This window comes from Halichoerus grypus, chromosome 6 (assembly GCF_964656455.1).
Source record: "Halichoerus grypus chromosome 6, mHalGry1.hap1.1, whole genome shotgun sequence".
NCBI classification, from domain to species: domain Eukaryota; kingdom Metazoa; phylum Chordata; class Mammalia; order Carnivora; family Phocidae; genus Halichoerus; species Halichoerus grypus.
This window is the reverse complement of record NC_135717.1, coordinates 107,748,128-107,773,543: the sequence shown is the minus strand read 5'-3', so window position 1 is coordinate 107,773,543 and position 25,416 is coordinate 107,748,128. Positions and strand designations below refer to the sequence as shown.

The window sequence follows — 25,416 nt, the reverse complement described above, 5'->3', positions numbered from 1 at the left end:
GCTTAACATAGCACTTAGCACACTAAACCAAACATGCCTATCTGTTTTAAAACTAGAATGAAAGGCTTGGATGCTATTATAATTCAATTTGTACCTCCGCAGCCTAGTATAATACCTAGGAAATATATAGGGATTCCTGGGTGGCTCAGTCAGTTAAGCATCTGCTTTCCGCTCAGGTCATGATTCCAGAGTCCTGGGATCGAGCCCTGCATCGGCTCCTTGCTCAGCAGGGAGCCTACTTCTCCCTCTGCCTGCCTCTTCCCCTGCTCACGCTCACTCTCTCTCTCTGACAAATAAATAAATAAAATCTTTAAAAAAAATACCTAGGAAATATATTTGATTTAACTAACAAATTACTAAAATCCTCTTTAAAAGTCCACAGGAAATTTAAAAAGAAGGAAGGGATGAAAAAAGGGGGGACTGAAGGAGGAGGGAGGGGCAGAGGGGCCAGAAAACTCAATCACAAATGCCTTCTCTGTAGCCCAGCAAAATTTACATCTTACTGCCTACCTTATATTAAGAGGATTTATGTTTTATCCTCTCTCCTCTCCCAATACACACCTAGAAATAAACCCCTTGTATATTCTTGACTACTTATCTAGCACTGTGCTCTCCACCTAGAAGTTGCTCAAGCATTTTTATAGTATATTTTTCTTGAGGGCCCAAAAGATCCAAGCTGACTTTAGGTATACAGTGCCATGAAGACAGAGATATATAAGAAAGTTTATCAGGGGTGCCTAGCCACGTGGCTCAGTCGTTGAGCGTCTGCCTTCTGCTCAAGTCATGATCCCAGGGTCCTGGGATCGAGTCCCACATCAGGCTCCCTGCTCCACGGGAAGCCTGCTTCTCCCTTTCCCACTCCCCCTGCTTGTGTTCCTGCTCTCGCTGTCTCTGTCAAATAAATAAATAAATAATCTTCAAAAAAAAAGAGTATATCAAACAAACAAAAAAAAATGAATGTAATTTCAACTCCATGAGAAGAAAAAAATACTGCTCAGAACTACAGTTTTACATTTAAATAATAATGGAGATAATTCAAAATATAATCAAAGATTATCGAAAGTATAATTTACGATCCTTTGCAATCTTCTCTCTCATCTTCAAATTTATAAATAATGCAGCCTACAATTAAAGGCTAATATTTCACACTAGCCTTTGAGAATGAATGAACAACTCCCCCTCCTCCCCTTACTGCCACCACCACTATCATGCATCTATGGTGTAGACAAGAGATGAAAGCAGGCACTTGGGAGGCAGATTTTCCATTACCTACCAGGAGAGTGTCCTTAGGCAAGTTACTTAACCTTTTTGTGCCTCAATTCCTTACCTGTAAAATGGAAATAATACTAGAACCCATTCCTAAGGTTGTTGTAAGAGTTAAATTGTATAAAGGACTCAGAGCAGTGCCCAGGGGGTAATGAACACCATTAACAGTGTTTGTTATTACTTTTATTCAGACTTCATCATAGCAGCTCTTCCCACCATGATTTGATGATTTTCATCTTTGGATCTCTCTTTATGCATTTTCATGCCCAGTATCAATCTTCCATATTCTTCTATAGGAATCATGTATATTGCATCATTGAATTCTCCTCAGAAAGCCTAACAAGATTAACTCTACCTTTGCTCTGAATAGACCTTAATTATACAGCATTGGTATACAAATAGTATTGACTACCTTATTTTGCACTTGTATAAAATAATGTATGTTCAATCTATCCGCAAAATTTAATCGATATTTATTATATTTCGGATGCAAAAATCTCTGGCAACTTAGATAAATTCTTTAAATTTAACGTACCCATAGATGTAAAGATCTGATTTTGTTTAAAAAGATATAAATAAGTGCATCAAGTCCAAAGGATGTGCAAAGAAGAATAAAATAAAAAGCTTGTAGAGAAAGATTTGGATAAATTGAGAGAAGAGTCAGAAGCGTTTCTGGTGGGAATGTAAAATTATTGCACTCAAGTGCTTTTAGGTGTTATTTCCCTAACAAAAAATGTGAAGGGGAAGTTTCTTTTCAGTTCTTTGCCATATCCCAGTAACATTAAGCACTGATCTGCAGATCACACGAAAGATACACAATAAAAGTGTGTATTACATTATTGAGGGAAATAATTTAATTACCTTTAATAATAGAGAAGCAACTATTTTTAAGGTGGATTTCTCAAATGAAATTTGACTAAATTTAAGTAATACGATTATTTATTTGGTCTTAATGTACAAATTAATTATGCATGAAAATAACTTACAGGTTCAGTTTCTTTTTATGTAGAGTGTTAATGAGCACTAACTTAGTTTACAGTTGGCAAATTGAATTGAATCCATAGGCAAGTGGAAAATTAAATTAAGTAAGACTTTAAATTACTGGAAAATCTAGTATTCTGTTGGTTATTTAATAATGTATATTAAATCACTACATAATTCCTTTGTTAGAAATACTATTATATTTCTAGAAAATACACATGGTGCTACCTGAATGCTATTATAAACTCTAAAATGTATACAATGGCAAACTTGGAATAACACATAATGCACTTCAATAAATACAGACTAAATGCATACTGTACATAAAGCCATGAGTTAGCTATTCTAGATGATACAGAGATGAACATTGTACATTTCTACTTCCATATAACTCACAAAATATAAAGAGGTGTACATAAATTGTCATGGACTTACAGAAGTAAATATTTTGTATGGAGGTCAAGGGTGCAGGGAGAGCTTTATTAGGGAAGGAGAATTTGGGTTAGATTTTCAAGGAAAAGGAGAACAACTAGATAGATGTGTTTGCTCAGTGCATGAGGGAAGAGAGGGAAGGAAGGCAGCCCCACAGTGCTACACGACCACTGGGGTGGCCAATGGCGGGGATGTCAATGTGAACAGCATCCCCAAGGTGTGCAGTATACTGCCTCCACGAACACACACAGTAGCCCTGGGGAGAGAGTTTTCTGAAAACAGAGAGAAAATGGTTGAAAGATGATCAAAACAAAACCATATGCTGTGTAGAGTGTGCCTGGAGAACAATTTGTAGAGAGATGCATAGTAGGAGACACACTTGAAAAGTTATTTATCAACATACCAAGGTAGGTAAACAAGTAAAATGAAGGATTCAACTAGATATACTTCAAGGACCCTACTGCCTCTGAAATTCTGTGAATCTAAACTCCTACCACTCATCACAAGCAATTGTGCAATTAACTGGTAAATTCTGTAGTAAAGAACAATAGGATGTAAGTAAGAGCTGTACAATGGTAGAGTCAAATAACAGAGGAAATACAAAAGTCAGGCCTTGAATATTTACCTGACAAATTAAAGAAGTTGCCTCCTTTGTTCCATTGGCGTCCGCTCCCAACAGAAGCAAGCATTCAACCATGATGCTGTTATTCTGATCACATGCTCTCTCTAGCAGCACGCTTTTTAACTCATCATCCAAAGCTAATTTTGCAAAGCACTTGCAACAAAGGTTTAGAAACTAAAAAGAATGGAAATGAGGATTAGAGTTAGCTAAATACATAACAGTTAGCATATAGGTGAAAAACACTGTACCTGTTGATCCTTTTGTTCCATGATACTAGAAGACATCTGATGGAATATCACAGAATCAAAGGAATGATGCACCAGCAGCTTGGAAAAAGACACTGACAATTCCAGTATTGTCAAGATTGTCTGAAATCCCTGAAAGTGTGACCAAAATAATAACATAAGCAAGTCTAGGCCAAAAGAATAAATAATATAAAACAGAGAGTTTGTATATGATACTTAACTAAGTAGATGTATTTATTGGGTTTGTACTTAAAAGCTGTAAACCTTGAAATAATCCTATAAACACACCTTGCTCTCTCACTGCTAAGAAATATAGCAGGCACATAGAGAATAAAATGCCGGGTAACAAACCATAGTCTAGCAAAGCAGAAAAAATACCTAATGCATTAAAAGTTGGCTTTTAAAGATTCCTGTCTGAAGCCATACTTACAGGATAAAAGCCAGATATTAATTAATATTAGAGTAGCTGAATCAGCAGGGTTACACACTCAAACCGGTCAGTAAAGTGTATTTTTTATTATAAGATTGCAGATTAGTTTCTCTAGATAGCCCAGTATTTCCCCTTTCTTCTGTACTGCGTGTGTGTGTGTGTGTGTGTGTGTGTCTGTTTGTGTCTGTGTGTGCGTGTGTCTGTGTGGCTTTCTTCTGAAATTTCAACCCCAAGGAGACAAATGTGAGCTCCTAGATTTCATTCATGTTGAGTATATTTGAGAAAAGCTCTAACGGCACTCTGAGGTTTACATCCTTATAGCAAATTATTTATAAAGAACTAATCAGTCTTGCCATTACTTTTTAGAACCACCTCAAACATATTCCTAAGAGTTGTCTGGGCTCTCCACTCATGAGATATTCTAAGGAAATAACGAACTTTTGAGTTTACTATTATTTAGCTTCAGTAAGCTCGGAAAGATCAATGGAACTTTTAAAATTTTTATTATTTTGAATATATTAATGACATTGTCTAAATAATACAATTATTATTTTGAGCTTTTAAGATGCTGAATTTCAACAAATATTTACCAACAGTTGATAAGAAAAGTAGTCTTAGTTTATGCAGATCTGAGAACATGTGGTCCACCTACCACTAGACTAGAGGTCCCTGCAAATTCAAGTGAATGCACCAGCAAAGCAAGTAATACAAATGTGTAGAAGGCACATAATTCAAAATAAAAACTTAGAAACACTGAACTGGCCAAATAAAATATGTTGGCAGGCCAAATTCAGCCCACTGGTCAACAGTTCACAACCTCTACTATAGAGATCCTAAAATTTATACCTGTATGAATTAATACTGAGTAAACTAAGAGCTCTATACCTGTACAAATTTATTTCCTTTCTCTAGGATTATTTTTAATCAATTCTGGCTTGGCTTTAATAGTCTGAGGCTAAGGCACATTATAAAAAGCAGATTTATAAAACACATTGTTGTTTTTAATATAAGTATGTGTGTGTTCAGCACTTTATAATTAAAATCTTTACATACATTATCCCATTTACTAATAACATCTGTACAGAGGATAGAGCCTAGACATTTTTACTCCTGGTCAATTCTGCCATTTATGAAAATATTTGTTGTGTGTGATTTATGAAAGTTGCAAACTCCATTACTAAAAACAAAAAAAAAAAACAAAAAAAAAAAACACCACAACCAAAGCAGAAACTCTTAAAGAGACTACTTGTTTTGCTAACATTAGAAAAAAAACAAAACTTTCAGCAAAGTAGATATAAGAACCTGTATCTAAACCTATATCTAAAGGAACCTACCTCAATATAATAAAAGCCATATATGACAAACCCACAGCTAACATCATACTCAACGGTGAAAAGCTGAAAGCTTTTCCTCTAAGGTCAGGAACAGGAAAGGATGTCCACTTTCACCACTTTTAAAAGTCCTAGTCACAGCAATTAGGCAAGAAAAAGAAATAAAAGGCATCCAAGTTGAAAAGGAAGAAGTTAAACTGTCACTATTTGCAGATGATTATATATTATAAGTAGAAAACCCTAAAGACACCACCAAAAAACTATTTGAACTATTAAATGAATTCAATAAAGTTGCAGGATACAGAATTAATGTACAAAATTGGTTTTATGTCTGTACAACTAATCATGAGCTATCAGGAAGAGTAATTAAGAAATCAATCCCATTTATGATTGTATCAAAAAGAACAAAATACCTAAAGATAAATTTAACCGAAGAGGTGAAAGACCTGTACACTGAAAACTATAAAACACTGGTTAAAGAAATTAAAGACAACACAAATAAATGGAAAGATACACAATGCCCATGGATTGAAACAATCAACACTATCAAAATATTCTTACTACCCTAAGCAATCTACAGCTTTAATGCAATCCCCATCAAAATACCAATGGCATTTTTCACGGGACTAGAACAAATAACTCTAAAATTTCTATAGAACCACAGAAGACCTTGAATAACTAAAGCACTCTTGAGAGAGAAAAATTAAGTTGGAAGTTATCACACTCCCTGATTTTAAACTATACTACAAAGCTACAGTAATCAAAACAGTATGGTACTGGCATGAAAACAGACACTTAAGTCAATGATATGGAATAGAGAACCCAGAAATAAACCCATACATATATGATCAATTAACCCAAGAATATGCAATGGGGAAAAGACAGTCTCTTTAATGAATGGCAGTGGGAAAACTGAACCCGCTACATGCAAAACAATGAAATTGGATTACTATCTTACACCATATACAAAAATTAATTCAAAATAGATTAAAGACTTGAATGCAAGAACTGAAACCATAAAACTCCTAAAAGAAAACATAGGCAGTAAAGACTTTGACATTGGTCTCAGCAATATTTCTTTTGAACTATACTCTTCAGGGAAAGGCAACAAAAGCTAAAATAAACAAATGAGACTACATCAAATTAAAAAGCTTTTGCACAGCTAAGGAAGCCATCAGCAAAATGAAGATGTAATCTAATGAATGGGAGAATGTATCTGTATCTGTATCATCCAATAAGGGGTTAAAGGCCAAAATATATAAAGAATTTATACAACGTAATGCCAAAAAAAATTTAAAAATGAGTAGAGGACTTGAATAGACATTTTTACAAAGAAGACATACAGATGGTCAACAGACACATGAAAAGATGCTCAACATCATTAATCAATCAGGGAAAAGGCAAATCAAAACCACAGTGAGATATCACCTCATGCCTGTCAGACTGGCTATTATCAAAAAGACAAAAAATAACAAGTGTTGTCGAGGATGTGGAGAAAAGGGATTCCTCGTACACTGTTGATGGAAATGGAAATTAGAGCAGCCACTTTGGAAAACACTATGGAGGTTCCTCAAAAAATTAAAGATACACATACCATATGATCCAGCAATTCCACTTCTGGGTATTTACCCAAAGAAAATGAAAACACCAATTCAAAGATATATATGCACCTATACGTTCATTGCTGCATTATTTTCAATAGCCAAGATATAGAAACCTCGTAAGTGTCCATTGATAGATGAATGGATAAAGAAGATGTGATACACACACACACACACACACACAAAACTGGATATTACTCAACCATTAAAGGAATGAAATCTTGCCATTTGCAACAACATAGATTGACCTAGAGGATATTATGCTAAGTGGATCAAATCAAACAGAGAAAGACAAATACCATATGATTTCACTTATATTTGGAATCTGAAAAACAAAACAAATGAACAAAAAAAAAATGCAAAACAGAAACAGACTCAAAGATACAAGGAACAAACTGTTGGTTATCAGAGTGGGAAGGGGTTGAGGGGCAGGCAAAATAGGTGAAGGGGATTAAGAGGTACAAACTTCCAGTTATAAAATAAATAAGTCATGGGGATATTATGTAGAGCATAGGGAATATAGTCAATAATTTTGTAATAACTTTGTATGATAACAGATGGTAACTAGATTTAACATGGAGATCATTTTGTAATGTATAAAAATATCAAATCACCATGTTGTGTACCTGGAATTAACAGGATTTTATATGTTAATTATACTTCAATAAAAATAAATAAATACATGATAGGAAAAAAAGATCTGAGCCAATTTATTTCTTAATCTCCTCTAAGCCAATATCTTTCATTCCTTATAAGGAACAGTTATTATATATCACATGTGAAATTTTGCTTGATGAAAAATGTTTAAAACATTTCACTTCAAGAAAAAAAATCAAGGAGAAAAATTACTAGAGGTAAGTAGCCCACAATAAAACACTGAGAAAGACAAACTTTGGAATAATTATAACTTCTATTTATCTAAAATCAAGCAAATAAAGCTCAGCTGGCTGGAATTTCTTTAGCATATTCTCTGCTCTTTCATGAAAAAGACAAATGGCAAATAAACATGCTGACTTTAGAGATTTATAACAAAACACAGGATCTTTAGTGATTCAACCCAATTTTCTTCACCTTCTATAATTAAAATACTACAAAATGATAAATGGTTTTCAATTAACTAGAATATCTCCATTAAGCAAAGTGGGAATTGTACCAACTGCTCTGAAAGAGAAATCTTCATAAGATCCCAAACTCCCTTCAAGACAATGCACATACTTTAATCTGTACTTCGGCCATATCCTTAAATCGTTGTAAACTGGAAACCAGAATTTTTGCCAGCAGATGCCCAGTTCTTATGCATAAATTCTTCTTTGTAACCAAGCATCCTATAAGACTTAACCCCAGACATTGAATTTCTAAAAAAATAAAGGAAAAAAATAATAAAATTGTTTTAAATCTCAAAACTGAAGAAAAAAATTAAAGACATCCAACCAACAGCTAAAGGCCTATAAGAATCATCCTAAATCCTGAGTTCAAATTGTACCAACCTTGGTCATCCGGATACATCTGCAGTGTGTGAAGCACTGAATCAATAGCACCTTCCAAGGATAATACTTCTAACGCATCCGGAGAATGTGCTATAGAAGAAATTACTTTCAGCCCACATTTCTGAATCCCAGGATTTCCAATGAACTAAAATCAAAAGGACAATTAATATCTGCTATTTAAAATGAGTTCTTAATACTTACCTTAGTTAAAGGCAGCAACAAACTAATAAAATATAAACTAGGTAGTCTAGATAAAGATTATTTTCCTTGATTTTTGCCTTGTATTACTAATTACTTTTTAGTTATTATTAAGGATAAGAGCTACCATTTTAATGCTTACTGAGTGTCTATTCTGTACTAAGCACTTTACATGCATTTTCTTTTCACAAGAATCTTAAATCCATACCAATATCATTCCCGTTATAAAATGAGTTCACTGAGGGTTAAAGGGGTTCAGTATTCCTAAAGTCACACAGATTGTACATTGCTGAGATGAGACCAAATTGGGGATGTTCAATCCCACTGCCTACATACTTAACCAGAAAAATGCAATGCTGACTCTCACCATAGAAGATACTAATTGAGAATTTACTCTTTAAGTGTTTTATGTGCCAAATCTCATTTATTAGCCCCCAAGAGCCTATGTAATAGATTCACCAAATTTTACAGATGCAGAAACAAGAAGAGCTCAAGTCACAAAACTAATATGTGTCAGGTCTAGGACTTGAATATAAATGTGTCCCTGTAAAAGCTCAGGATCCAAAAAAAAAAAAAAAAAAAAGAGTCCAGGAGGTTCATTGCTACCTCTTCTAACTTCTTAGTATCAACTCCTCTAGATGATCTGACATTATTTACAGGTATTCTAATAGAGGACGTTTCTCCCCCCCCCCCCCCCCACAGGCTATCCTACTCATTGATTGAGGAGAAACAGTCAACACACCTTCCAACCATGGACAACCACACCTTCCCTCTTTCGATGTCTGTGACATGTAGCTAACTCTTACATGGGACAGGTAGGCTTTTTTGTAAAGCTTTTCCACAATGCTTTACAAACTTCTACCATGATGTGAATGCCCACCTAATAGTTTTCCTTTCAAAAATTACAATGCTATCCTTCACAGGACTTCTGCTTTCACAGACACTAGCTCCATGGTATCTCTACTCCAAATCTCTGATTGACACCACCATGGGGACACAATGGAGCTGAGAGCTTCAAGTCAGACCTCAAGCTCTGTTGTAGCTTCTTCACTAAAACCATCTACCCTTCAACCTTTTTCACTTCCATACTGTCAACGAACAGACTTTCATTCTTTCCAATCTCATCCTCCAATGTCTCTCAATTGTCCTCATTCAGCTTTTTTTTTTTTTTTTTTTTTGTATAGGGTGTGGGGTTTTTTGCACAGGGTTCTCATTCTGTGCCTTTCTCCTCCACGCCCTAATTGCTCAGCTTGTACACCATTTCATCTATCATTTCAACAACACACACCTTATCCTCGCCTCCCTTTACACTTTTTCCTGTCTTTATTTTCATCTTACCAACTCCCTGGGTAGTAACTTGGAGCCAGTTAAATTTAGGTTTAAATTCTGCCTCTTTTTTCCACTTTAAAACCTAATAGCTCCATTTTAGTTCTACTAAAAATGAATGAAATAACATTTACTCAGAAGTGGTATTTACTCAGAAGGTATTATTCAAAAAATAAAAGAAATTCAAAGTGGTTCAAAGTGAAGCTAGAGGGATGGCTCATGTCTTCTCAGCTTCCTCACCTCCCACTGACCCTAATAAAGCAGGGTTGTTACGAGGATGAAATGAGAGGACTCACTGTCCCTGCAGTAAGCCCTGAGTGATGGCCACACACAGTTCAGGCCTTGGGCTAAACACCCTCCTCAGAGATAAAAAATTTCTAACTGGGAGAGAGAGTGTCCCTTAATTGGTTTTCCCTTCCATCAAGCTACCACTTCTCCTCCATTTCTAAACTTATTAATAGAAACATCTATACCCACTACCTCTATATTCTCACCACCCCTTAATTTCATATAATCAGACTGCTGTCCTAACCACTCAAAGAAAAAAGTCCTTCAACAATTGAACCGCTGTTTTTTCCTCCTTTGATATCCATGACATGGTACGCCCCTAATTATTCTCAAACTTTAAAGCCATTCATTTGCCCATCTCCTTTACAATCTCTTCTTTCAATGTCAAACTTTGTCCAAAGTTCTTTTCTTAAAACCCCTCTATTCATGGATGGGACTTTGTACACAAATGCGGTTCATGTCACCATAACAGCAATAGTAACAACCACAACAGTAATGCTAAAATCTATGTAGCACTTGCTATGTGCCCAGACATTCCCTTAAGCACTTTATATGTATTAAACTCATTTAATCCTCACAACAACTCTATAATGTAGAAACATTAGCCCTACGTTATTGATGAAAAAAATTGAGACACAGAAACCCTTAAGCAGATAACTCAAGGCCCAAGTTTAAACTCTCTTAAGCTCTAGCTAAGCTCCCATTACTCTTTGCTAAAACAGCAGTATCTTAAACTCAGATGTTCAAAGCTAAAAGTTTATTATCGGGTTGCCTGGGTGGCTCAGTAAGTTAAGCGTCTGCCTTCAACTCCGGTTATGATTCCAGGGTCCTGGGATCGAGACGCGTATCAGACTCCCTGCTCAGCAGGAGCTAGCTTCTCCCACTGCTTGTGCGCACTCTCGCTCTCTCTCTCTCTGATAAATAAATAAATAAATAAATAAAAATAAATAAAATCTTTTTAAAAATAAATAAAAATAAAAGTTCATTATCTTCTTAAAAAAGAAAAAGTTAGATTGTAGATGATCTTTTCTGAAGTTTCAGCTTGATTAATAGTACCACCACATCTACTTCCTAGGCAGGGCCAGCTTCATGGATGTGCACCTGCGCACTCTCATAGGTCTCTGTGCTTAGAAGGGCCCCACAGTTGGTAAAATGCTCTGCCGCCACTGTCTTGAAATTCTTAATAATTTTTAAACAAGGAGTCCTTCATTTTCATTTTGCTTTGGGCCTCACAAATCATGTAGCCAGTCCTAACCTCAAAATGTATCATAGGCTTGGGGCGCCTGGGTGGCACAGTCGGTTGAGGATCTGACTCTTGGTTTCAACTTGGGTTGCAATCTCAGGGTGGTGAGATCGAGCCTCACGTCAGGCTCCACACTTAGAGCGGAGTCTGCTTGGGTTTCAGCCTCTGCCCCATCCTCTCCCTCTCAAATAAATAAATAAATAAATCTTTTTAAAAAATGCATCATAGGCTTATTTTTATGCTAAAAATTAAACTGATATTTACAAAGCATATATCTTTGTCCTTAATACCATCCCTCTAACAAATTTCTATTCAACTACTGGTTCTGCTACCTTAAACTCCTCTAATCCTGAACAGGTGCAGTTGGATGATGACTAATGACTTGCAACAGGAAACCTGTGATTTGTCAATGCAAAAAGAGAATGACAGTATCACATTATTATATATGATGGAGCTCAAATAAATTGATAATTTAAAATAGTGGTATCTGATTTTTGACAGTTTCATAAATTTGAATATATATATATACATATGTTACATGTACATATTTATGATACATACAAGCTTATGATGGATTTTTCTTTCATCAGATGTTCTTTTTGAAAATAGTGACTTAATGTACTGCTGTTCAAAAGGAAATTAAATTCAATTTACTAGTTTATACTTAGCAATGTTATCCAAATGAAGTTTTTGGAAGTGCCAATGGAAGGACACCTACAGACATTAATTGGAAACATCTTATTGCCTACGTCCCACAGATTTCCAAGTTTTTTTCAGAGAATATATAAATAATTAAAATGGCTTCTTCAGTGAGCTAGCTAGTCAGCTCAGGGGGAAAATGACCACACCAGCCTCTTTCCTAGCTACCAGCTAAGTAAACTGCAATTCAAAAAAAACTTCCCAGGGAAAAAAAAAAAAAAAAAAAGGTTGAATGTAGAGCTAAAAAGAAGACACCACACAGTCCAGGACTAACATTAGGTTACATTCTAATAAAATATCTGGACTTCAGGAAAAAGAACCCTTTGGGACTTTAAATATCACTCATTTAAAAGTGAGGAAAAAATCAAGCTGGTTTTGGATTTTTCCACTAAAACATTCAGTACTAAAAGACAGTGAAATGCGTACAAAGTTTTTAAAGAAGATAAAACCCCAATATTTTGCAACCAACCAAACTGTTTTTTCAAGAGTCCAACTATAAAAACAACAACAGATTTGAACTTCAGCCTGAATGTTATTGCAATTTCATATATATCCACACACTGATTCACTTCAATAAATACTTTCCATAGTCTTTGCATTGTAATCTTAGTTGAATCTCAAATTCTACCTTATTGGGAATTCTGTTTTCCAAGAATAGACTTATTTTTAAAGGGAATTCATTTCACATGATGGCAGTATTTGGACCTAAAATCTCTGATGCTTTGTAACATTTATTCAGAGTGAGACGTGCAATGACAGAATTTTAGAGCTAAAGAAATACATACATTCCTCTTTTAGAGCATTTTTTTCTCAAAAGTAGTGAAGGATTAGGGGAACTACACAGGGGAGATTTTTAAAAATAAAACACTGTCACTTCTGTTTCCCCCTGACCTTAACTCCCTGCCTCCAAATGACAGTCACTGTTTAGTGAGATGCAGTGTCATTATTCAGTTGTTGAAATGGGGTGGGGGGTGGGGGGGAAGTGGCAGGTTTCTCAACCACTTCTGGGATTAATTAGCAAAAAGAAAGTAAGACCTGAGAGCTGAGTGATTTCTCGGCATCATGGTATTTACAGGTAGAGCTGGGTCTCTTGACTCCTGACTGCTTCCACTCTATCACACTCGTATTCAATAACTTCAGAAAAGATGGGCTAACCAGAATTGCAGTTATCTATAAGGCTGTTTTGGTACCTCTTGCTGCTCACCAACACACACCATGAATAAAATTAACTGCTCCCTCCTCTACAGTCCTAGAACACTGTCCATAAAGCTAGTATAGCTCATAAGTGCTAATGCAGAATGAGTGGTTTATGCATAGCTATTATTCCCCTACCCCGAATGAGATGTGAGATAGAACAAAACATGTTCATTTTTGTTTTCCCAATGCCTAACACAGTTCCTTCCACCTACTGATTTTCATCAAATATTTCTGGGATTGAATGCAACCCATTATATTGCTATACTCAAAAATCATATTAAGGTTCCAGTACAAATGACTCAAATATATCATAGATAATTACATTATAAAGTTCAGTTTAAATTGAATTCTTAAAGGAGATCTCTCTGCAGGCTATTCTAACTAATTTATGACATTTTTCAAAGTATACTAAATCATAAGGAATCATTTCCATTAATTACCTTGACTGCTCTCTTCCTTTCATGAAAACATTAATCATTCTTTACATCTTTACTCTTACATCTTTCATAAAGACCAATTCATCTTACATTAAACTTTCAAACCATCTTAATTCCATCAATACCTTTTGCATTCCACAATATAAATGTAATTCCCCTCTTTTTTCATACTTAGTATGATTGTTGATTATAGTCACTATATTATTGCAAATGTACACAGATATGTAAACAACGAAAAATGGGAAGAAACCATGCACGCTGAACCGTTTCAGAGGTTATCTCTGAGGAGAGCAATGAAAGTAAGCCCATGTAATCAAAGAAGACTTTAACATTGTGCCCTGTATGTCTTCATGGAATGAACCTTTCAGACCAGAAAAGAAAGACAAGGAGCCAAAAGAAAGAAAACAGAAGCCATAGTTCCTGACATCACTCATAAGGCTTAGCTGAACATCTAGCTCTTTAGTTCTCTTTCTGATTGTGTAGACTGGAGTGGATTTATGTTACTAGCCATCTAAAGAACCTGTCCAAGTCTGTAGTCAAGAGTACGCTTCCCTTAGCTGGAATGATACGTCTCTTCACCCCCTACATCCCTATTGGCATCCTACGTCTCCACCCACGTAACTTCCTACTATCATAGTAAACAGAAGATGGAAAACTTAAGTGAAAACAACCCTTCCATTTCCCCAAATTTCATATTCTAGTTAATGATATAAAGGCAGAAAACCTTCATTGTACATACCCTGTTCAAAGCTGCTAGGACCAGTTTATGAATATCATTCTTGAAACACTGTTTTTTAACCATATTTAGCCTCTGTTGATATTCAGTATCTTCCCTGGATTCTTCTGGCATGCCTAAATAAATAAATAAATAAATAAATAATAAATTCTCATAAAGATTTAAGCTGAGCAGATTGTCACTTTGTAGAAATGATCATAATTAACCTAACAATACATACACATGTTGCTCTTTTTTCTAATGCATAGTTCCTTATCAAACAACCCTTATCTTTAAGGAATTTATGAAAACAATTTATCATTGAATATAAAATAAATACAGCAAGTGTGGCTGTTTACTGAATTTAAGGATAATTGGGCGATGGGCATTAAGGAAGGCACTTGATATAATGAGCACTGGGTGTTATTTGCAACTGATGAATCACCAAATTCTATCTCTGAAGCTAATAAAAAAATGTTTAAATAAAAAAAGAGAAAAATAAATAAATAAATATAGTAGCACAAAGTTACTCCATGGAGAAATTTTCTGTAGCAAACAATATCTTTTTTGTTCAAATAAGCTGTACTCACACAGAAGTTAAAAGATTTTTATGCAACAATAGACAACTTGAGAAAAGCTCAGTTATTTGGATTACAACAGAAAAAGGTCAGATATGAAATGCAGACAGAAAAGAAAAAAAGATTTTAGTTTCAGCATTATGATGGTAAAGAGTATGTAGTTTTGTTAAAAGTGCTCTAAGGCTGTCTACTAGTGTTAAGTTACTTAAAGGAAATATATTCCTTATTAAGCTACCTGGTAACAAAACTATCTTAAAACTTGGAAAAACAGGAAGTCAAAAAATATTGGTTATAGAATAGAATACATAAAACAATTATTATGAATGAATGAGGTCTCCAAAACCTGTGACTATAAAAATAATGATTAATAAATAATTCCTTATCATCTTTCACTTCAAACATTTGTATTAACATGAACTATAAACTGGCTGCATATAGAGCTTTTCATCTACCCAACAAAAAAAGCTTGAAGGTTACCTATATCCCAGAGGTGCTGCTACATGTTGGGAATTCCACAATGAACAACAAAGGCTGGATGGATCACCACCCTCCTGGAGCTTTCAGTCCTCGTATTAAAATGTATTCAAACCGGCTCAGACATTCACTACAGCTGTATGACCTTGGGCAAGTCACTTAAATTCTCTGTGTCTTATTTTCAGGAACCAAGCCCATGTTAATTTCTGAAACTACCCGTTGCATCCCAAGCAGACATAACCACTAAGAGCAGGCCTGCTGAGTAGTGAAAACTTCAGCACATGTAATGAGTCTTAATAAACATCCTTTTTACATTAAGACCAAATGAACATTACCATAAATTTCATCTCTGGTCTTTATTATATCACTTGACTTTCTACTGTCCATAGTAGATATAACTTCCTTTCCATGTAACAGTCCTTTAAAATGTATGTACTGCAAACTTTTTGAGGGCAGGATCCATAGCCTAATCATCTCCAGATCACCAAGAGTTTCAAGCATAGTGCTTTAGATATAACAGTTGTTCAATATATGTTTGTTGCACAAATGTATATTTAAAGTGCCTACTCTGAAGTCAGGCTGCATAGTTTGAAAATCTGGCTCCATTATATAAGTTGTGACCTTAAAATCTCTACATCTCAATGCCTCTACATCTCAGCATTGAGATGCCTCAGTTTTATCATCTGTAAAATGGCACACACACACAAAGCAGTATCTGCCTTATGGGTTGCTGTGAGAATTTTAAAAAGTTTATATACATAAAGCACTTTGAATAATGCCTGACACATTTTAATTCCTCCAAGTTGTTCAGTTTTATTGTTATTAACTACAAATGAATGTGCTGTATTACAATTTTCATATCATCCTAAGTCATCTCCAGATTAAACAAATTCAGTTTCTCTAATTGTTCTTCTGGATGTGGTTTTATACTCACAATCAACTTCCTCTATACACTTCCCAATTTGCACAAGTCCCTTCTTAAACAATTTTACATTATTTCCTCTAGAACCGATAAAGGTCAAGAAAAAACCAATGAAATGATATTTTATTAAAATAACTGTGGCTTTATTATTATTTTATCAAAGCCACAGAGTCAATCACTCCAGTAACTTATTGTTATAAAAAAGAGAAGAAATTGAAAAGTACTAGATTGAAAGAAACTTAAGAGACATAATGCCATATGTGATATATGACCCTGAATTGGATACTGAATTATATAACTTTGTTATAATATGCACCTTTGTTACAATTAAGAATATCTGAATATGATCTAGTTAATAAATGAATTTAGATGTTATAAGCACCTACCTCAACATGTTCAAACCAGAATCATAATCAACCTCAAAACTACTGGGGTACTGATACTATAGTTACTCATTGATATACAGAATGGTAAGATATAGTATAGCACAGAATGGTGCAATATAGGATAGCATGGTGTGGTATGGTAATACAGTATGGTAGAATAGAATAAAGTAGATGGTTAACAATAAAGAAATGTATTTACATACTAGTATGTTTATAAATGTGTCAATTAATATGTGTTTCCACACAAGAAAAATAATCCTAAAGTTATAAAATTGTTTTCAAGGGTACTCGTTTAATACATCTAAGCATCATTATAAAAAACATCATTTATCATTTACATGCATCATTTCAAATATCTAAAGATTATTGACTATCAATATTGCTTCAGGGTCAATCAAAGAACAACAGAAGAAAAGAAATACTATATTCAAAATTTGCTTTTGAACTGAGAGAGTATTATTTTATTAACTAGCAGATTTGGTTCTGAATGTTTTCTGCTTATCTTAAAAACTCAAATCTACCCTCAAAAGATTAAGGCTGACACCTTTAAGGATAATCAAAATGGTTCCATTTTGTTTTGTCTTTTACAATCTACAAAGTTCAAAAAAAAACTTGTAATAATATTTTCAAGCAAAATTATGTCTGTTAACTTATACCTTAAAAGTTGCCTGACAACTCTGAATAGCACATCATGATTCAATTCAAAATATATTAATCGAAGAGCTATTTTAGTTCAACATACCAGGGGATTTAAAAAAAACAAAAAGATGACTGAAGAAAGCCCTCTCCTTGAAAAAAAAAACATATATTCCTGTACTGAGTATACTTTTATTCTTAGAACCATAAAATACCAATATGATTACAGACAGTGGTAGATTTAGGAAGATTTCATTTAAAAAGGACACACACACACACACAAATTGGGCTTTAAGAGAATTAAGAATTTTACCGAACAACAAGTAATTCCATCCCTGATATTCAGTGGTCAGAAAGTCCTGTCAAATCTATCTCCTCCCCATCTCTCAGATCCACCCTCCCCTCTGGTTCCATTGCTGGGTGCCCACCATGTCTCATCTGACTATCGTGGCTGCCAACACAATCTCCCTGGAGGAAGCTTTTGCCCTGACAGTCATCCTCCACGGCACAGTGTTATTGTTATAAATGGCAGATTTGGTCATGACACTACAGTTTTTATAAACACCTTTAATAAATTTGAACTGACTTCTGTTATAAAAGCACACACTGCTCAGTGTTGTGCTCAAGCGCTTGACTTCACGCCTCTGCCAGCCGTTCCCCGTTCACCCTCAGACACCAATCTCCTCACACGCCACACTTCACTCACCCCAGACCGCGGGCACGCTCTCCTTCTGCCTGTCATATCCTGCCCAGCCTTTCTACCAGCTCAGTTTCATACACCCTTCAACTTCAAATATCTCAGGCGTGACCTACTCCTTCGAATACATTACTTGTGTCTTCACCAATATCCTCAGAGCCTTTTATGTAAACCTATGGTTGTAACAGCTCCCCTCACACTGTCTGGTCTTTATGCATTTGCATATCTGTCTACCTCGAAGCTCCTGTAATAGTACAGGAGTGCCTTTTCCATGCATTTGTCATAACTGTGCAGCCCTCACAATGTTTAGAACATAAGAGGTACTTAATATATGTTGAATGCATGGAGGAGCATGTGTTTTAAAGGGGATTTGGAGGACAAACAAGGTCACAAGAGAGGTTAAGTAGGAGCTAAAGGCGAAAAGATAGACACTGTTGAGGTTAATGAGTAAAAGCCATGAGGTTCTATTTGAGAAAGATTAATTCAACTACAGAGTAAAAGAAGGCCTGAAAAGAGCAAAAGAGAAAGTGTGAATACTAGTTAGCTATTTTTATAGCTCAGACAAGAAACAAAACAACTTGGAAGGCAACAGAAATTAAAGAGAATTATCAGAGTGGACACTCTCTTTGGAGGTAAAGCTCTATACTTTATACTACAGTGATTTCTTGTGTAAGTAAGTTATTGAATTTTCTTATAAGTGAATCTGACTCTTCCACACATCTTTTTCCTCTCTTTTTATTTTTGGATTAGTGGGAAGATTTGCAGTTGGTTGGGAGAAACGGGTCCTTTAATTTTTGCCTAGAAAGTTGATATTTCACAAAAAGTCAGAAAATCCATTAAAATTGCCATCCCTTCCCATATCTATTATGTAACTTACCTGGAACTATAAAATGTAAAACAGCTCTTAGTGCCTCCAGCTGCACTGATAAGGATGCCTCGTGACTTTTCATAACTGTTATTATTTTGGGGGCCACTGCTGCCATCGTATCCAGGGTCGCGTTGCTGGAGACAGAACATCGAAATGCTTATGAAAAGTACAACCTGATTCCACTGTACAAACACCAAGTTGAAACAAGTACAGGAAAACAGAACCATTCTATTTTATCAGAAAAAAGGCTGTATGAAAATGCATTTGCATTCAGTCATATGAGCATATATATTTTAATTATTACTTAATTAAACTCTGGCTTCAAGAAGTAGAATTCATAGCAACCTGGGAATTCTTTTATTTAGTTTCACAAAACACAACTTCCTTCCGACCTACACACGGGTCACTGGCAACAACCCTGAGAAGTAGGTGTTATTGTCAGAAAAGTAGGCATTTTCCAGATGAGGAGTTTAGGCTGACGGAGGTTACGTATCAAGGTCCTATCACTAGAAGGTGAGAGAGTCAGGACTGGCACGCCAACCTGTCTGAGCCCTGAGGTCAGGGTGCTTTACTGCATACCAACCTGCCTCTTCCAAATTAACACCCCTGGACTTACTATTCAGTATTTTTAATCAGTTTAATTTGCATTAAAATCAGTTTCTCTAAGGTGTTATAGCTATTCTTTCTTTGCCATATGAAGAAATGCCACTTGACTAGACTTAGTGGGTACTACAAACTTTAAAAGAGGTACGCCTGGCTTCAGGTAACAGTGCACTGTTAACTGAAACCTGGGCCTATCCAACCCTTGTCCTCTCTCTATTCCACAGAAATAGTGTCACTGTTTGGGTTGCTTCATTCTGCTGTTATAATTATGCCCACTTTTGTGCACAAACTTGAGCACAGGGGCTGGAATTTGAGGGGAAGAGTGCTAGTTTGAGCCCTTGGCAATCTGAGGTGAAGGCATGTTGACTTGGCATTTAGCAGGTGGTGCACCGCGCATGCTGACTCAGGCAGGAGAGCGGCTGGACTGTGAATTTGGGACCCACAGGCTGATGGCATCGTGTGTGACAGGGACGTGGCTGGTTTTGCTTTTAATTTCTGTTTTTCTGGGAAACTCGATCTCTCCTTCTATTCTAAATATTTGGATAAAAGGAGTGTGCTAGGCTGAGAACATCAACAAGCACATCAAAGAACATACAGCATGATTCTGGTTAGTAAAAAAACAAACCCAGGAAGAATAAAACAAGATGAAATCAGAGAGGGAGACAAACCATAAGAGCCTCTTAAGCCTAGGGAACAAACTGAGGGTTGGTGGAGGGGAGGCAGGTGGGGGGGATGGGGTAGCTGGGTGATGGGCATGAAGGACGGCACGTGATGGAATCAGCACTGGGTGTTATATGCAACTGATGAATCACTGAACTCTACCTCTGAAACTAATGATAACACTATATGTTAATTAATTGAATTTAAATTAAAAAAAGGAAACCCCCCCCAAAAAAAACCTTGTCCTCGCTTCACATGGTTCTGTGGTCCCTGTAATACAACCCCTCTCGTCCACCTGTAGGTCCCAGGTTAAACACATGCCCTCCTTGTAGCTTCCCTTGTTTGTCATTCCACCTCATTCACTCCCCTCTAACCGCTGTGCCCCTCACACATTCCCACTGTTACATTCTCACCCAGTATCGTGAACTATCTGTGTACACATCAGTCTCCCCCACTGGACAATGAGTTCTTTAGTCGCGGGCACGGGGTCCTCGTTAACTTGGATCCCCAGGACTAAAACTTTACATATTTTACATATGAGGGAACAGCCAGGAGCACAGATTGCACACAATCTACAGAATCTTAAACTGTAGATTATTCCACCTTGTTTTTGTCTCACTCATAAAGGTTCACACACTCCCAGGACCATGAAAATCGCCATTGGAGATAAACTTTGCACTCAAATATTCAAGGACAACATTTAAATAAAAGAAACATGACTCAAAGATATGATATATATTAACATAAATAGATTAGCTGGACCGATATTAAAAACAATATAACCCTATTCCTTAAAAGCCTACAGATGTACTACATAGTTGACCATGCCATATTTATTCATATTTAATAACAGTATTAATGATAATAGCTGTGATTTACTGAGTGCTTAAAATGTACAGGCATTATCCTAACTTTGTAAAAATCAACTGATTTAAAACTTACATTATAAACTTACAACTTATGAGGTTATTACTATTATCCCTCTTTACCAATGAGTAACCTGATGTTTAAAGATCAAATAGTTGGCTCAAATTAGTTGGAAAGCCAGGACACAAAATAACTTTTTACTGCAACATTTGTGCCACTTATTATTTCTTTTGAAAATTTTGAATTTACTCAGACTACGCCAAAGTTACTTCACATTCTCAGGCCTAACAAAATGCAAAAAGGCACCGAGCCTACGCTGCAGCGAGCACCTTCTGTACGTAAATCAGTTTTGGTCTTTTAAACAGGTTTGTTTTTTTTTTAAGCCAGTAGTTCTGCCTCCCCACACTCACCCCTCCACTCCCCACCCTACCCTGTCATCCACCCCCAGAGCAGAAAGAGAAGACAAAGTTAATTCAAACGAAAGAATAATAATAAATATTAGTTGTGAAAAAAGCAACAATTAGAAGCCACACGCTGATTTTATCTCATATAAATTTCACACATAATAATTCGAAAAACCGTTTAAGGTTACATGCTGTATAACTGCCATTTTTCAAAACGTACTCCATACCAAGCACAGAGTACAAAAGCCAACCTTCAACATGTTTCTATGATCTCTATCATCCTTTTCAATAGCTGGATAAAATAAGTCTGTGGTATCAGTGAGATGAGATTATATTCCACAATGTTTCAAGCTGCATCGGTCTTATGCTTTTCTTCTAATTCTTAGAAATATGTTTGAAATATTGATATTCTACCAGGCCCAAGAGTATATATTTGGCATAAGTCCATGAATCTATATTACCTTCCTTCAAAGAGATGATTTAGCATTTTACAGCCACTTTCAGCAACTTCAGGAGAATGTATATGCTTCTGCATTAACTCCAATACATTCAGGTATATTCCTTTTGACAACAGGATTTTTCTGAAATTAACTATAAAAATTTTTTAATGTTACTCATAGAAATGAAACAACATTTTCATAATTTCACAGTAAGACACAGAATGTTAAGATAATCCAAATTCATAGAAAAGTATATACAAGTACTTATGGAAGTTATATTTCATTGTAACTTAAAGATCATTAATGTTTATTTCTTTAAAATATACACCACTTCAAGGTTTTCACATTTATTAACATTTAGGTTGAGGTTTTGATTTTTAAGGTTTTACTCATAGAGTGAGTTGACTGGTACTAATATAATCCCATCCTTGTGAAAGAAGTGTGTCTGCAGAAAAATGTTTTAAAATAATGCTCTCCAAGATAAGAACGAAAGTTACATTTCATTCTAATATTTATAACAGCTTCACAAAATAACTGCACTTACAGAGAGCTAAGACTTGCTAGGTATGCTAGACACTAGTGAGCTGTGAATCAGTTACAGGTGCACGTAGAACTGACCACCTCTCAGCTCTTGGGAAGCGGGGGCAGTGGGGTGGGACAAGGCCTGGGACCACGCTGGGCTGCCTTCAGCCTTGAGCTACCTTCTCCATTTATCCCAGGGGACTGTACAAACATTATTCTTTCTATGTATGCCATCATTTGCAAAGGGATAGAAAGCACTTATAGAGAGAATAATTACATAATTTCACAAAGTAATGACAAAGCTTAAGAAATACAGATATGGGGGTGCCTGGGTGGCTCAGTCAGTTAAGCATCTGCCTTCAGCTCAGGCTCAGGTCATGAACCCAGTGTCCTGGGATCGGGCCCCATGTTGAGCTGCCTGCTCAGCAGGGAGTCTACTTCTCCCTCTCCTTCTCCCTCTACCCCTCCCCCTGCTCGCGCTCTCTCTCTCTCTGTCCCTCTCTCTCTCTCTCAAATAAATAATTTCTTTTCTTAAAAAAAAAGAAATACAGATATTCTTTACAACTGACTTCACACTCTATGTGAGAAAGTAACTATATCCCAACGATTACAGAATATTTTTTTTCTTTGTAATAGACTTCTTCCGCTAAATGCAAATTCATTATCTTGAAGTTTCCATATAAATATCAATTGTCTTGAAGACTCTATATAAGTATCAATTCTAACATTACACACTGTAATTCAACACTCTGAAAGTGGCAGGAAATGAAACTGAGAAAGTGTTAACTTAAGTACCACAGAGGGTCCCAACTTTGGATGGCTCAACTTATGATTTTTCAGCCTTGTGATGGTGTGAAAGTGATACACATACAGTAGAAACCATACTTCAAATTTTGAATTTTGATCTCTTCCTGGACTAATGATATGTGGTATGATACTCTTTCTTGATATTGGGCAGTGGCAGCGAGCCACAAAATTACGAGTGAATAAACAATACATTTAACAAACACTCTCTACTTCTTCATTCTGTTTTTCACTTTCAGTACACTATTCAATAAATTACATGAGATAGTCAACACTCTAGTATAAAATAGACTTTGTGTTAGATGATTTTGCCCAATTGTAGGCTAATGTAAGTCTTCTGAGCACACTTCAGTTCAGCTAGGCTAAATTATGATGTTCAGTAGTTTAGGTGTATTAAACGCATTTTCAACTTTCAACATTTTCAACCTACAATGGGTTTATCGGACATAACCCCATCCTAAGTCAAGAAAGAGCTGTATTTTGTGTGTGTTTTTTTAAAGATTTTTTATTTATTTATTTGGGGGGGGAAGGTCAGAGGGAGAAGCAGACTCCCTGATGAGTCTGGGGAGCCCGATGCAGAACTCAGTCCCAGGACTCCAGGATCATGACCTGAGCCGAAGGCAGTCGCTTAACCAACTGAGCCACCCTCAAATTGGGAAAGGAAGAAATGATAGAAAATAGAGAAAACTCAGAAATAAGTGGAATTGATGTACACATTCTAAAATACTGCCAAAATCTGAAAAACTCATACCTTTCAAAGACACCCAGAATATCACAGATTAAAATATAATAAGTTGGTTATTTTGCTTGGTTATGTCAGAAGTTTTAAGAACCCCTCCTAAAGTGGCTAAATTATAACCTAGGGAATACTTTAAAAGATAGAAGTCCCTCTAGACTGGCAGTTCTCAAACTGCAGAGAGCATCAGTGCCACCGGGAGGGCCTGTTGAAAAAGAGATTGCTGGGTCCCAAACCCAGAGTTTGTGATTCAGCAGGTCTGAATGGGGCCCTAGAATTTACATTTTTAACAAGTTCCCTGGAGATGTTACTGTTCCAGGGACCACAGATTAAGAACCACTGTCCCGGATATTAACTTAACTTTTGACTTAAAAATTAAAAATTGAGAATAGAAATTTCATCAAACACTGGACCTAGAAGAAATTACATCATGGAGTCACTTCAGAGTTTATAAAACATTTTAGACATCTTATCTCATTTACCGTATATCTACACAATACCCCCGACCTCTTCCACTCCATTTTAGCAATCAATTACCTGCTTTAAAGAGCCAATAATAATATGCAACTTCCTTCAGCTCTTCAGTCAATATTCACCTTCTTTCCTGGTTGCCTTATCACCATTTTATCTCCTCCGAGCCCTAACACATATCCTCCTTCTTTGCTTCATTTTTTTTTTCATAGCTACCTCACATATCATATATTTTATTTAGCCTTACTATCTGTCTTCCCGTCACTAGAGTTTAAGCTCCCTGAACCTGGGAGTATTCTATTTAACTGATATATCCCAAGTGCCTAGATCATTGTCTGGCAGCAGCTCAATAAACATTAACTGAATTAATTGATTAAGTGAGGAAAACGTCACATAGGATGTTCAAGCTTTGGCCTGGGTAACACCATGGCAGAAACCAGTTCTTCTGCCTGCCAGTCCAGTCATTTTTCTAGAAAACCACATCCAGCCCTGCATACCCAATGTTTCCAAGTGTCTTTCAATGAGAAGTTGCCTACAGAGGTTGGTGACTGAGCTGCTCAGTTCTTAATATTCTCCTGTGGCAGAACTCCAAGAACAATACAAGGGATCTGAGTACAGTTTACCCAGCAGGTGGCCAAGAACAAAGAGGTAAGGAACCAGGAAGAGCAGGGCACTGATTCTGAACAAAGAAATCAAGGTTGACTCCAAATGTAACTAATCCTCAAACACTAGTTATTTTGTTGGCATATCAAAGATTTCCACGGGGTAAAAAACTACAGCACCAACACAATATGTGTACATGGTCAAGGTTGCTCTTCTCTCCTAGATGTGTCACACAAAAGCAACCAAG

The 25,416-nt window shown here is 36.0% G+C and overlaps 1 protein-coding gene across 5 annotated transcripts in view; it reads right to left on the bottom strand.

Moving 5' to 3' along the window:
* LRRK2 (leucine rich repeat kinase 2) overlaps window positions 1–25,416 on the bottom strand; it is a 138,909-nt gene that overhangs the window by 89,888 nt on the left and 23,605 nt on the right. For all 5 annotated transcript variants that reach the window (XM_078075890.1, XM_078075887.1, XM_078075886.1 and 2 more), the window contains 7 exons: window positions 22,055–22,184; window positions 19,069–19,193; window positions 14,523–14,635; window positions 8,396–8,540; window positions 8,124–8,263; window positions 3,550–3,678; window positions 3,305–3,475 (listed from right to left, as the gene is read on the bottom strand). In XM_078075890.1, coding sequence (XP_077932016.1) covers window positions 3,305–3,475; window positions 3,550–3,678; window positions 8,124–8,263; window positions 8,396–8,540; window positions 14,523–14,635; window positions 19,069–19,193; window positions 22,055–22,184 — 953 coding nt within the window. The remainder of the gene's footprint in view (window positions 1–3,304; window positions 3,476–3,549; window positions 3,679–8,123; window positions 8,264–8,395; window positions 8,541–14,522; window positions 14,636–19,068; window positions 19,194–22,054; window positions 22,185–25,416) is intronic.